At 39.1% G+C, this 16,003-nt stretch overlaps 1 protein-coding gene across 1 annotated transcript in view; it reads right to left on the bottom strand.

The window, feature by feature from the left end:
- Positions 1-16,003, bottom strand: part of CFTR (CF transmembrane conductance regulator) — a 227,079-nt gene that overhangs the window by 197,012 nt on the left and 14,064 nt on the right. The window contains exon 2 of the mRNA XM_075345036.1: positions 504-614. Coding sequence (XP_075201151.1) covers positions 504-614 — 111 coding nt within the window. The remainder of the gene's footprint in view (positions 1-503; positions 615-16,003) is intronic.

Here is a 16,003-nt window from a genome sequence, read left to right as displayed (position 1 = left end):
AAGCGCAATTCTTTTTTGTCAAATTTCTGAAAAATGTTTTCACCACTTAGATAAAAAAACAACAAACTATACATGTTTGGTATCTACAAACTGGTTCCAACCTGAGGAATCATGATAACTTGTCAGTTTTACAATATAGTAAACGTGGTAAATAAAAACACAAAAACAATTGTTGAATTGCACTTTTTTTGCTATTTCACTACCCTTTTTTCTCGTTTTCTAGTACAATTGGAGAATGAATGGTGTCATTCAAAAGTACAACTCACCCTGCAAAAAACAAGCCCTCATATGGTTATATTGACGAAAAATAAAAAAAAGGTTTGCTCTTGGAAAAAAAAGATGGCTCTTGGAAGAAAGAGAGTGAAAAATGAAAACGGAAAATCACCCCTTGGTGAAGGGGTTAATACTTTACAGTGATTACCACCTCCAAGTTTGTAATGGGTAATATGCTGTTATGATTTTGGCATATGACCTAAACCCCAAAATATTGCTCCTCTTTTTACCTTTCTAATTGTTCGGACAGATTATCTGCAGAGTCCCCGGTAGGAATTTGATAAATGTCTGACAATTCCAATCGTTGCCTGTATCCTTTTCTCAAAATAGGCTTAGTCCAACTGGAATGAAAACATTTTTTTATGTTAATGACATAGTAAAATTCGGAAACAAGCCGTCCTTCCATTGACAATGATAATCATCAGTATTCTGGTAAGAAATACAATACCTCCAATCAGGAATACATTTTACCTGGATTTTGTTTGATATATAATTTAATATTGGTATATTCATTTCCAGAAATGCATGACTCAATAAAGGTAGAGGCGAACTCAGTAACCTTGCAATAATCTTTCTGTTCATGTGATTTGTGGCATGCAATATTCTAGTCGTTCCCTTTTTTTCCCATGTGCATAACGCAGGTTATTGTTATTATGTATACTGGATAATGATGATAAGAACATTAGAAGTCAATAAAAAGTCCTATAAAGTTACAGGCGTTCTTGGAGAATTGTTCTAAAATAAATAGATAAAATAAATCATACACATCGACATATGATTTTTGTTTCTAAACCTCTGCGTAGCAAAAAGGTATTTATCCAATCTACTCTGTCAGGATATTAAAGAAAATTGGAGAAGAAATCAGGTATACGCTGCGCTATCACCACAGAATCCGATATTAATTGAATTCCTTTATTCTTCTATAAATAATAAAGGAATTAAATTAATATCGGATTCCGTGGTGATAGTGCGTAGATACTACGTTTATATCTCGGGGCTGCGGCTGGGACCATCTCAACACGTTTTTTACAGGGGTTGTGACTTTAAAACCCCAATAGGTAAGTGCACCTAAATCTGTCTATTGTTCCCTACTGGGAAAGACCGTGTTGCGCTTCTTTGCTCCAAAGAGTTATCTCCGGGATGTTAAAGATGGCAGCTGCCATAAATCAGTGTGCACCGTCCTACAATTCAAGTCAGGTCAGAGCAGCAATATATGACATATATCTTTGGCAACTTCTATCATTTTAATAATATGTGATAAGCTGGGGCAGGCGGGATGCAGCCTGCAGGGGGGCATTGTTGGGCCACCTGATGCAGCAGTCCGAGGTGTCTCTCTCCAGTGGCAGCATTCTGCTGAGCATTTTTGATAGAGGGTGGGGGGAATTTGAGGACACAAAATGGGGATCAAGGGGGGCAGAGTTGAGGATACAGTATGCGGTGCAAGGGTGGAAATTTGAGGACACAGTATGGGGAGCGAGGGGGGATAGGTGCAGACATGGTACAGGGAGCAATGGGGTGGAATATATGCAGACACAGTATGAGGAGTGAGGACGTATGTGTGCAGAGGTAGGGAACAGACAGAATGAGACAAGATAAATGAAAGAGGGCAAAAATAGAGACTGGGTAGTGTGGCAGGGGTGGTATGTAGAGGTGGTAGAATGGAGGGATAGTGTGAGGCCATAGCAAGGAGGAGACAGTATGCTGAGGAAGGGAAGTGTGATGAGAGGACACAGTATAGAATCTGGGCAGCATAAGTGGACACAGTGAAAGTGGACAGTGTGAAAAGGGGGCCCCAGTATGGAAAGGAGAGGGCAGTGTGGAGGGCACGTTCCATAAGAGGGACAGTGTGTGGGTCATATTTTGTGCAGGGAACACAATGACGAGCAATTATTTTTTCAAGAGTTCCTTTTTTTTTCAGGAGCATTATAATGACACTATTTTTAAGGGTATCATGCCGGGATGTGCTGCACAAGACCGGAGAAGATGGAACCCTGCATAGACAATTTGTGAATGTGAAAAGTCATTGTGACATCTGTACAAGATGTAGAAAAGAATGAGAACGACTGCGATCAGAGACAATGTCATATATAAGATACCTGGATGTAAATGCTTATTTGTGATATTGACTAATGCTCATCAGCACTGTGGTTCCTGTATGCTTTACAGTTGGCAGTCTGCTGATGAATAATAGCAACAACTTGCAGTATTTCCTTACCATTAATGACATACTGGGAATTGTAGGTCTATGCGATACAAATTTATATGGGTCTGACCTTACGTTACAATTTATGCACCATGTACTGATGTTAGTTCTTCTGATGTGTTCCTGTACTGATGAGGGTTTTCATGCTGTGCTTCTGTAGTGATGGGGGTTATATGTATATATTTTTGTACTGCTGGTGCTTCCAATAATGAATATCTGTACTGCTAGTGGTTATATTGATGTATTTCTGTACATAGGAGGGTTGTGATGCTGTGTTTCTGTACTGCTGTTCTGCTTATGTACACCATGTTCCAAATTATTATGCAAATTGGGTTTAAGCGTCATAGCGATTAATTTTTTTTTTTCTTCAATGAAACTCATTGATGGTATTGTGTCTCAGGGTTCGTTGGATCACTGAAATCAATCTCAGATACCTGTGATAATTAGTTTGCCAGTTGAGCCCAATAAAAGGAAAACTGGATATTCCACAATATTAAGCAGGCCACAGTTTTCAAGTAACATGGGAAAGAAAAAGGGTCTCTCTGCTGCTGAAAAGCATCAAATAGTGCAATGCCTTGGACAAGGGATGAAAACATTAAATATTTCACGAAAACTTAAGCGTGATCATCGCACTGTGAAGAGATTTGTGGCTGATTCAGAGCACATACGTGTTCGTGCTGATAAAGGCAGAATGAGCAAGGTTTCTCCAAGGCAAGTTCATCGGATTAAGAGAGCAGCTGCTAAAAAGCCATTACAAACCACCAAACAGATATTTGAAGCTGCTGGTGCCTCTGGAGTCCCTCAAACATCAAGGTGTAGGATCCTTCAAAGGCTTGCTGTGATGCATAAACCTACTATTCTGCCACCCCTAACCAGTGCTCACAAGCAGAAACGGTTGCAGTGGGCTCAGACATACATGAAGACTAATTTTCAAACAGTCTACTGATGAGTGTCGAGCAACCCTGGATGGTCCACATGGATGGAGTAGTGGATGGTTGGTGGATGGCCACCATGTCCCAATAAGGCTGCAACGCGAGCAAGGAGGTGGAGGAGTTATGTTTTGGGCCGGAATTATGGGGAGACATCTGGTAGTGCCCTTTAGGGTTCCTGAAGGTGTGAAAATGAACTCTGCAAAGTATATAGAGTTTCTGACTGACAACTTTCTTCCATGGTACAAAACGCAGAAATGTGCTTTCAGAAGCAAAATCATCTTCATCCATGACAATGCACCATCTCATGCTGCAAAGAATGCCTTTGTGTCATTAGCTGCTATAGCCATAAAAGGAGATAAACTTATGGTGTGGCCACCTTCTTCCCCTGACCTCAACTCTATAGAGAACCTTTGGAGTATCATCAAGCAAAAGATCTATGAGGGTGGGAGACAGATCAAATCAAAACTGCAGCTCTGGGAGGCTATTCTGACATCATGCAAAGAAATTCAAGCAGAAACTCTCCAAAAACGCACACGTTCAATGGATGCAAGAATTATGACGGTAATATCAAAGAAGGGTTCCTATGTTATCATGTAACTTGACCAGTTAGGATGTTTTGGATTTAAATAGCTTTTTATTTCCGAGAATGTGACCTCCTAATGCTACAAATTCCACAAATGAGCATTTTTAGTTCTTTAAAACATCTAAAATGTTTAGAAACTCTACTGTGCCTAATAATTTGGAACAGTGCATTTTGAGTTTTTTTTAATTTTGAAGATTATACTGTTATCATTGGGAGGTTTCTTCAATAAAATTAGATGTATACTCTGACGGGTGAAGACTTTTATTACACTGACTGTCATTTGCACCGACCATTTAGGAAAATCAGAGAAAAATATAATTTACATAATAATTTGGAACATGGTGAATTCTTGTGCTGGTATTGTTTCTGATATTGTACACATGTACCCCCACATGTACATCCATCCCTTTTAAGATTATGTGATACATGGCTATGTTAATAAAGTGCCATCTGACAAGTTAAGGGTAACTATGTCTTTATTTATGTTAGGAGTATTAGAGGAGTTGCCCAAGTATGTGACTGCAAACTCCTGAATTCTCAAAGTGTGTGCACTGCACTCTGGATTTTATGGTGCTGGTGGTAAGAGTGTGAGGTCACAAAAGCGCTAGTATGCAATTTACATACATGCAGTCACGTGCCAACTAGACATGCGTGTGCTTACTCAATGGAAATGAATTGAGCGAGCACGGACACGTCGAGTGGAAATGTGGCCAGAAGTATGCAAAACGCATACTTGTGCTCACAGGACTGTCAACTCTACCAATGGCAAGGGAGAATCCTAAAAGTTTGCAGTGCTTGTGCTGTAAGAATTCAGAAGCCTGTGGTCACTAAGAGTGACTGCAGACTTTAATCTCAAACCTGGACAAGCCCTATAATTAGAAAACTAAACACTGTAGCTTGCCTAATCTTAACAGCATGTAATATACTCACTGTCAGGATTCAGCTCTTCTTGCTAGTTTCAGCAGTCATCAAATGGCCATTTAACTCATATACAATTTTCATACCTAAGTTCATGTGACAACTGGATTTTCTTCCTGCTTCTCACAGTTTTTCACTGAACATTGACAGGATTCGTAAAAGCAGTTAGTCAGCACGTGACTGTAAGTGCCCAAATCACATATGAACGATTGGTTACATGACGACTACTCACACTGCTTGGAAAAACTGAATTCCTGCCCCTGCGTGCCATGGTTGTAAAATAAAGGGTTTAGTTATAATGCTGCCTACTGGGGTCACTTGTTAAATATAGAAGTTTTTCTATTTCTGCTTTATATAAAATGTGTGATCTTCCTAAGTGGCCACTCACTATTTATACCCCTCACCACAATTCTGAACGGGCCACTAAACATGTTCCACTTAAAGTTTAATTAAAAGATTTGCAGACCCTGGTCCAGCAGTCACATTGGTGGTCCAAGACCACCAGGCCAGAGCACTAAGAGTGTCCTAATAACTGTGATATTCCCGGTGCCTATTCTGAGTAGTAGGCCTACTAATCAGAAGAAGAGCCATTGATGCTGCAAATAGAAGGAGGTTCACAATCTTCTGGTAGGAGCCAATGTGGTCACTGGACCAGGGTACTGGAAATCTTTTTCTCAAATCTAGTTTAGACTCCATATGTTGTTATTTATATTCCATAAGATTTCTGATATATTTAGATATGATATACTGTACATAGTATACAACATAGCTCAAGCTTCACAGCCTTTATTGACCAGTATACAGTGGACAACTGGGCATGTGGCATTGTTATAAGGCGGTGATATATCTTCTTCTGAAAACGGGCCTATAACTTCACATAACTTAGCACCAGGGTCATTTTTTTCACTTTTTAAAGACATACCAAGGAAGTTTCACATTATTGACATTGATTTAAAGGGGGTTTTCCCCAAAAAGTTAATTTTAAAGTTCCTTTTAATCAATAGATCTTCAAATAATAATAAGTTCCACAATTGGAAGTTTTTAAAAAATGTTTTAACTTAAAGAAATAATAATTTGCAATCTCGTGCTGTAATGTCTCAATACTTCTTTACTTCCTGCCCTGCCCAGGAGCTGTGGTATGATCAGACCATGTTCCTGTATGGTCTGACACATCCATTACACAGTACATAGCAGGGGTACATATATAAGATTATCTCAGCAAAGGAACATTTTTTTTAAAACACATTCAATTGTGTAACTTATTATTCCAAGATCTATTGAATAAAATTACTTTTGGTTGGGAGAAAACGCTTTTAAGCACATATTTGCTCTTAAAACAATTATATGTGAGGGTAACTATTTCAGTCTTTCTATAGTAAATCATTATTACTGTTCCTAAGTTGAAGTAGCCATTTTTTCTCTTGCTTAATTTTGTCACATAGTAACCGAGACCGCGAAGAAAAGTACTTACAATTAGAGATGAGTGAGTACCTAACTATTCATACTTGCTATACTCATAACGAGTAATGTCTAATACTCATGTATGGACGGGTAAGTACGTGTGACGGGGGGTTACTTGTATGTACGGCACATTCAACAAATTGAACATGCCACACATACGATGGGGGCGTTGCAATTTCATATGCGAAATTGCAACGTGTAAAGCAGGCTTAAGTGGTGTATGTTGCACAGTGTTTAACACGTTCATTTATTTATATGTATCATGTATTTCATGCCATATGAATTTTGTACAGTACTGTATTGAGGTCATCATGTTACTTGCTATTTGGACCACACTGTCCTCTATTTTATGGGTTCATGGGGTGCTTTTATGGGGTAGCCTTGGCAGTTTGTAAATTAAATATTTACTCAGTAACGTTTTGCATTTTCAATTTGTTCCATATGATCATTAATCTTGATTGAATCTACTGGTAGTCAATTTTTAGGTTACGTATTAGTCTTTGGGTACTCCAGTTAATAGGATGTTGTGTAATATAAAAGTGTCCTATATTTTCTATTGGTTTAACAATAATTAAGGTCTGAGACCTTGATCAAAGTTATATCAACACACAAATCTCCAAGGGTGTAAAAACGTTTGCATCGGCCCATTTTCATTTTTGTATGTGATTGTGGTTAAATGTGTTTAAAATGTTCAAATGTAGAAAACAACAGCAATTCACTTTCATGAAGATGAAGAACTTTATAAGAACACTAAAATCTACTACAATAGAACAGTAAGTAGTAATGCATAGATGAAAGTATTCAATACTCCTATGTTCAACAGATTGATTACTTCAACATTTTAATTTAAGTATCAAGTAACTTTAACACTACGTCAACGACATTCACAAAATCACCTTTAATCAATGCATACCATTCCCTATGAGCTATGCTAGGTGTGTAAGCAAATAACTTTCCTTAGTGTAAGCTGATTTCAACACTGTGATTCCGCTCAACAGTTTGTGAGACAATATGATCTGAAACCCAATGAAGATCATTGTAAGACAGGTTTATGAGTGAAGAAATAATGAAATGCACATATGGAAGTATATAAATTGATAAGAAAGATTTGTGACATTGTATTAAGCTAAAAGGAAGTGATTGAGCAATTTTGGAAAACACTCTGACCTTAGGATAGACGTCAAATGTTAAGTAAACCAATGTCTGCTGACGGTATATCCCTCTTTGGGCATCATGGTAGTTTACGTAGAATTGATTTTAAGTATATATCTAGCATTTTTTTGTAAATTTACAACTTTTATTTTCAGCTGGACCAGAATGACACCTCCAAAAGGTTACATTCAAGCGATGAGTTTTTGATGCTGTGTGTTTCCGCTATGTCAAAAACGCAGCGCCTTACAGTTCCAGCAAAGTGGATGGAATTTATAGAAATCTCATCCCCATGTGCTTTTTTATGCTGTGTAAATTCACCTGTGGTTTGTGTTTCAAATCTGCAACATGACAATTTCTGTTGCAGGTATGCTGAGTTTTCTGTGCAGATTTTCCCCAAAGACTTGCATTAGATGCAGAAAATCCACAGATGAAATACACACATGCATTTTTAGTGCGTTTGTATCAAAAACGCATGTAATCCACACATGAAAATGTCAATAAAGTTTTGTCAAACCCAAATGGCAGGAAATTTCAAAAACAAAGTAGCTTGTTTCTCAAAGCTCACAGTTTTGCACAGAAATGCATCGCTAGTAAACCAAGATCCGAGCGAGGGTCAGACCTAGACAAATTGTTGAAACAAGCTAAGACACAAGTTTTCTCAACAAGCCATATATATGCGAGATTAAGACCCCATTGGTCGTGGGAGACAAGAGTCGGAGGACCCTCAAAATGGAGGGAGGTCATACCGAATATGAAACTGAGGACGTTTTAAAGGCCACACTGATTCAAAGAAAATTTATATTAGCTAGTAGTTACACAGATATGGCATTAATGATTTTCCATAGGGCCTTCATCACCCCCTATATTCAGTCAAATATAAACTCGAGAGCAAACTACAATTGTTCCAAATGTGGCAAAGAGAAGACTGACTTATTTCATCACCTTTGGGAATGAGCGCAGATTACGGGGGTCTGGGGGAGCTTCCATTCAATTCTACAATCCAAATATAACATTAAATTCCCACTGACACCACAATGGGCTATTTTTAATATTCTGGAAGAAGACCAACTAAAACTACCAAGACATATTAAAGCAGCTCTTATTATATGGGCCTCGGCTACCAGGAAGAGTATATTACATAAGTGGCTTAGTCCGGAACCCCCATCATTATCACTTATTCAAACTAAGGTTATGTTTGTATTCAAGATGGACTGGCTGGACGCTCTCTCAGATAAGGAAAAGTTGACAAAAATTTTTTTGACACATGGTCCACATTCATACCCACATTGCCGGACGTCATTAGAACCAAACTTAGATCCCAGTTTGAACACACATCGTGGTATTTATTGGAAAATATAAGTGGACGTAACCCAATTCCATAATACCAGACACCATAAGTTAGAGGATGCACGCAGAGAGGGAGGGAGGAGGATGGAGGGTATTAGGGTTTTGTTCTGATGATTGTAAATGATGGTAAATTAATTTCTAAAACTTGTCATTATTATTGTTGACATAAATAGTGTATGTTACAAGTTCTTTTTTTTTTTTTTTCTAAACATAATAAAAAGAAGTTTAAAAAAATAAAAACAAAGTAGCTTTATTTAAAGCATGACATGCCAAATAGATACAAAAAAATGCAGCGTCAAAAACGTGATTAAAACGCACACAAAAACAATGAAAAACGCAAGTCACCTAACTTACATGATCGGTGCAGAAATGATGCAGAAATTCAACAACATCAATAACTCACCAAGAGCTCATCGTGGGAATGTGGCTTTTTAGTCCAGAGCAGCATTCACATTTCTGCAAACATCAGAGCTGAAATCTTCCATTATTTCTTCATGGCAATGTATGCACAATGCTTTTCTAAGTGGTCTGTATACTGCAGTCTACACTACACTACTGCATGGTTAGAAATAATAAACCTTCCACTAAATAACGTCAGCTCATGTAATAGCCACTCATATTAATGTCCGCTCCTGGGTACTGCACCTTACCTAGTATTAATAGGAATAATAATTTATATGAATAGTGCAGTATCCGGAACTAGTAACCAAACAACCTATGAAGACACACCGCTTGGAATATCTGTTTAATATTTATGAAATAGAGAGTTAAATTGTGACACTCACAGATACGGAAAAAAAAAGAGAACTTTATTCCAGTCGTAAAAGTATAGCAGGGAGCAACATACAGTTTCTTAAGAAAGTATTCACCCCTCTTGGCATTTTCCAAGTTTTGCTACCTCACAACCTGGAATTTCATTGCTTTTTTGTGTGTTTGCATCAGTTCATGTAAGGAACATGTCTATAACTATGAACTTTTGGTTTTCTTTTTATTGTGAAGCAAATAACAAAATAGTACAAAATATCTGAAAACTTCAGTGTGCATAACTATTCACTCCCCCTAAAGTCAGTACTTTGTAGCACCTCCGATAGTGTCAATTACAGCTGCAAGTCACTTTGGATAAATCTCTATGAGATTTCTAAATTTTGTCACTGGGAATTTTGCCCATTTCTCAAGGCAAAACAGCTCCATCTCCTTCAAGTTAGATGGTTTCCTCTGGTGAACAGCAATCTTCAAGTCTGACCACAGATTCTGAATTGGTTTAAGGTCTGGGTTTTCATTAGGTCACTCCAAGACATTTACACCTTTCCCCTTAAACCACTCGAGTGTTGCTTTAAGGCCACGTCTCACTAAGCAACATCGCTAGCAACATCGCTGCTGAGGCACGACTTTTGTGACGCAGCAGCTATGTTGCTAGCGATGTTGTTGTGTGTGACATCCAGCAACAACCTGGCCCCTGCTGTGAGGTCGCTGGTTGTTGCTGAATGTCCTGGACAATTTTTTAGTTGCTGCTCTCCCGCTGTGAAGCACACATCACTGTGTGTGACAGTGAGAGAGCAACAACTGAATGTGCAGTGAGCAGGAGCCAGCTTCTGCGGACGCTGGTAACCAATGTAAATATTGGGTAACCAAGAAGCCCTTTCCTTGGTTACCCGATATTTACCTTCGTTACCAGCGTCCATCGCTCTCACGCGGTGAGTGCCGGCTCCCTGCACACATAGCCAGACTACACATCGGGTAATTAACCCGATGTGTACTCTGGCTAGGAGTGCAGGGAGCCAGCGCTAAGTGGTGTGCGCTGGTAACCAAGGTAAATATCGGGTTGGTTACCCGATATTTACCTTAGTTACCAAGCGCAGCATCGCTTCCACACGTCGCTGCTGGCTGGTTGCTGGTCACTGGTTGCTGGTGAGATCTGCCTGTTTGACAGCTCACCAGCAACCCGTGTAGCGATGCTCCAGCGATCCCTGCCAGGTCAGGTTGCTTGTGGGATCGCTGGAGCGTCGCTTAGTGTGACGGTACCTTTAGCACTATTCGTTGGGTTATTGTCTTGTTGGAAGGTGAACCTCCGTCCCAGTGTCAAATCAGTGACAGACTGAAACAGGTTTTGCTCAAGACTATCCCTATATTTCACACCATCCATCTTCCCCTCTACTTGGACCATTTTCCCTGTCCCTGATGCTGAAAAACAACCACAGAAGTGATTTTGCTGTATATATATTTCCGTTCAATTTTATTATGAGGGTAAAATGATTTGCCCTTTAAATAAGAGAATGAAAGAACATATTAGTTCAATAAGTACAGGTATTGCTAGCGCTGAATTGATTCAGCATTTTCGGGAGGACCATAATGGTGACCCAAGTATGATAACATTTACAGAAATTGTTTGCATAATGAGGGGAGAACTAGGAGTAGATACACATAGACACCTGTTACAAAGAGAGGAACATTGGATCATTCATGCCAACGCATACAATGGGTACAATATACATGAATGAACGCAATGATCTTAGTGCTTTTCTCTGATGTGATCTGCTTAGTAATATGATGTGTCACATGCACTTTAATATATGGAGCTTGACATAAAATTGTATTTCGCAATTATTTTCTGCCATTTTCTCCTTTGTACTGTCTATGTGTTTTTAATGGTGGGGGGGCTCGTTTCAACCCTAGTACTGAATAAATCGGTAAGCTAGGTGGAAAGGTACTCAGGACCAGGAAACGGCGGTTGTCTGCTTATTTCAGGATTCTACATTCTGCATGCCTCATCACTGTGCTTTTATGCCTTTAGAATAAAGTTTGCAGATTTTTTATGTTTTGGTGAGTGCCACAAATTCTCTCCCTATATTTGATAAGTATTTATAGATTTTTTTTTCTTTTCCTACTATTGACTAAAAATGATTTTCCAGCCTGCTCCTCACAATCCAGTCTTACAGTAGTTTTGATACTATATGCGGCTCTGCAAAATCACATAATAACCTAATAATGAATAAAGGTTTCTGTATTGGTGAGTGCCACAATTTCTCTCTCTAATTTTCATAATTATTAATGGACTTTTTCTTTTCTTACTATTGCCTAAAACAATTTCCCAGCATGGTCCTGACAATCCAGTTTTAGTTTTGGTACTATATACAGCTCTGCAGAATCAGATAAAAAACTAATAACGAATAAAGGTTTCTGTATTGGTGAGTGCCACAATTTCTCTCGCTCTATTTCATAATTATTAATGGACTTTTTTATTTTCTTGCTATTGACTAAAAATGATTTTCCAGCATAGTCCTGGAAATCTAGTATTAGTTTTGGTACTATATACAGTCTGCAGATCAGATAATAACCTAATAATGAATAAAGATTGCTGTATTGGTGAGTGCCACAATTTCTCTCTATTTCATAAGTATTTATGGACTTTTTCTTTTCCTATTATTGCCTAAAAAGATTTTGCAGCATGGTCCTGACAATCTTTTCTTAGTCTTGGTACTATTATACAGATCTTAAGAATCAGATAATAGCCTAATAATGCCAAAACATAGTGAACAGCTGTGTTACATATGCACAATGTTATTGGCAATTCACGGCACCTGTCAGTAAGTCGGCTGAACCTTTAGGATAGGTTTTTCAAGTTCAGTAAATGACGTTTTAAATACAGTATCATTTTTTTAGATATCAGCACCCTGTACTGATATGTTTCCAGTATCCACAAGAGAACGTCTGTCTGATTGTCATCAATGTTTACACAAAGCTTCTGACAGAGAAGATTTGATAGTTACATAAATAGCACCATGATTTTCTTTTCTTCACTTCCCATTGGTTTTATGTTTATTTGTTATTATCTGTAGATCTGTAATTGTTTCTATTACCCTAATAAACTTTATAAAACGTGCTTAAACCTTGTTGACAGCTGAAAACATGAAGGATCTCGAGTGTTGCTCCCTGACCTTGTCTTGAAGAGCTCAGCGAGGAGCCCAGTGTGTGTTAACATTACATATGTTTCACTTGTTGTAGAAAAATAATTCATTATATTACATGCAATCTTCACTCAGCATGAGCATGGGGGACACATACCTAACTCACTAAGCATGAAGTAATGGCATTATTTTGACAATTATGTCATTGCAGATATTACTAGTTCTTCTGATCCAGCAATTGGACTCTTTCATTCAAAACCAAAATTATCTAGTTTTTAGCAAAAAAATGGTCTCCCACCTTTTAGTTGTGTTACTTGGTTAGAAATTGTTTCCGAGCAGTCCTGTCCCTGCCATGCACCTGAAGAATGGTCAGATCACTTGCATAAATGAGGGCTTTCAAAGCCTCAGGCAGTTAAAAAAAAAATGAGGAAGATAATCCAGCCTGGTGGAAATGGTTTTCTTTATTCGTGCATGAAAGGATAGTGCACAACAAACGTTAACGCGTTTCTGGCTTATTGCCCTTAGTCATAACGTTTGTTGTGCACTATCCTCCCATGCACAAATAAAGAAAACGTTTGCACCCAGCTGGATTATCTTCCTCATTGTTTGCATTGCGGCCGGGGCAGGGCCGACATCCGAGCCTGGGCAGCGGTCAGGTCAGGTAGAAGTGAGCTGGATCCTCAAGCATCAGTTAAAAAAAAACTCAAAAAGATGGAACATGTGCACAGCAGGTCATTTTGACACTGTAATGCATATGTACATTCTTTTTACCATTTTTAAGTTCTTTTCCAGGTTGGTTTTGAAGTGGATCTGCCTGAAGAAGACAGTGTGTGCACATTCCCATAGAGACAACCAGCCATTTGGATGAGTTAACAATTTGCTATAGCAGATGAGGATATTTAGGGTATGTGCACATGATTAGGGCTCACTGTGTCCTGGACGCACCAGGTCCTGACCTGCGGGGTCACGAGTCTCCTTCGCAAGAGAACACAGAAAACTACAGCTGCTTGTACCCACAATCAGGGTTCAGTGTCTCTGTGGTCTCTCACTTGTGTTCTCCCTACGGAGGACACATGCGAATCTGTAGTAAACAATTGACATGCTTGTGGCTCAGAAAGCCGCACCACAGGTCAGTGTTTGCTGCGGGAAAAACAAGTTCAGTGGGCATGGGATTTCTAGAAATCCCAACCACTGTGCTTGTACTCTACAACACAGCAATTTGGACGCAGCTGAAGCATGCTACGTCCAAAATGCTGTGAACACTGATTGTGTGCATGTACCTTTAGGGTTCATACAGATGACCGTATTTTCGGTTTGAGTGGTATCCATCAATATATCAGATCACACTAGGACTAATGGTATTCAATAAAGCAGTGCATATATCCGAACTTCTGCTGCATGCACAATTTGCCACTGAAAACTAGATTCCACTCGGTCATTCAAGTCTGTATTTCGTGAAAAAATCGCACTATACTCAATGACATCCAACTGAGGTCTGATTTTCACGGACTGACAGAATGGAGAAGTCGGAGAAATTCTTTTTTCATTCTTCATCACTGAGAAAAACAGATTCCACTCTGATCAGACTCTCGGATGCAAAAAAATACTGTGGTGGGAACTGTGAACTCAGCCTGAGGGAAACACGAAAAATTCACCAAAGCTGGGTACACACGATCATGTTAAGATCATGTTAACTCCAATCAAATAAACAGAATCAGAATCTTACATCTCAGGGCCACTATTTTGTGCAGAAATCATTTACTATATTAACAATATCACATTTTTCCACTTTACAGCATGCAAATATTATCATTGCTTGTGTATGAGATCTCTGACTGCAAAAAGGCAACATGAGATTGCTGGAGAAATCAGAAGAATCCCCAACATTTTTGCATTTATGGACATCTATAGACGGAAATACAGCAGTGTTTGAGAATTTCAAGACTTTAAAAAGTTCCAAACTTGAACCCCCTAGCAATATGGCCATGACATGATAGTGCAGTATTATGGCTTCTTCACACGACTGTATGGTGGCCATACTTTATGGTCTGTATTGTCATCAGTGTGCTGCCCCTTTTCACTGCTTGATTTTTTTTTCATCAGTGAATGAAATTCTGATAACACTCTGATAAAAGTATGATGCATCTATGATGAAAATTTGTTTTCAGACGTCTGAATGAGGCCTTAAGGGCCCGTTACACGCTACGATATATCTAACGATATGTCGTCGGGGTCACGTCGTTAGTGACGCACATCTGGCATCATTTGACATACTGTAGCGTGTGACAGCTACGAGTGAATGTGAATGAGCAAAAATACTCACCTTATCGTTGCTCGTTGACATGTTGCTCATTTTCAAAAAATCGAACGTCCTTCTGTGCGCCGGTTGTTCATTGTTCCCGAGGCAGCACACATCGCTCCGTGTGACACCCCGGGAACAATGAACTGCAGCTTACCTGCGGTGGGCGGGATGTTACGTCCCGCTCATCTCCGCCCCTCCGCTTCTATTGGGCGACTGCTGTGTGACGTTGCTGTGACGCTGCACGTCCCTCCCTCTTCAGGAGGAGGATGTTCACCGCCCACAGCGAGGTCGTTCGGGAGGTAAGTACGTGTGACTGGGGTTACCAACTTTGTGCGACATGGGCAATAAATTGCCCGTGTTGCACAAATGATGGGGGCGGTTACGATCGCACATGCGATCGCACAATAAATTGCCGCGTGTCAAGTGGCCTTTAGTTTTTATCATCAGTGTTTGGTCAGTGTGTCAGTTTTTACTATCAGTGTTTCATCAGTGATTATCACATATGAAAAATAACTCAATTACAAAGCTTCTTCTATTTGTTAAATGGTGTGCCAATTATTAGGCAGTGATTGTTATTACGATATCATTTTTATGCAGATTTTCCAACTCCAGGCTGTATACACTTGGATGAAGCATAATAAATATGTTAATCGCAGACAGCACAGACACACTGTACACTGATGCCACAAATTTCGTAATTTTTTTTGACTGACTAAATTTAATAAAAAAGCTATATACCGTATATGTTTGGTATCTACATACTTATACTGACCTGGAGAATCATATTACCAGGTCAGTTTTACCAGATACAACTGAAGACAAAGAGACAGTGTGCGCCACTTGCAATGGAGCCCTGCTCTGTTCCAGAATGCATTTGATGCAAATGTAAATTAGATTTGGTTTTGTTGACATATAAAAAATTAATAT

Source organism: Anomaloglossus baeobatrachus, chromosome 4, assembly GCF_048569485.1.
Source record: "Anomaloglossus baeobatrachus isolate aAnoBae1 chromosome 4, aAnoBae1.hap1, whole genome shotgun sequence".
Classification (NCBI taxonomy): domain Eukaryota; kingdom Metazoa; phylum Chordata; class Amphibia; order Anura; family Aromobatidae; genus Anomaloglossus; species Anomaloglossus baeobatrachus.
The sequence above is the reverse complement of the archived record's forward strand: the minus strand, read 5'-3'. Positions and strand labels throughout refer to the sequence as shown.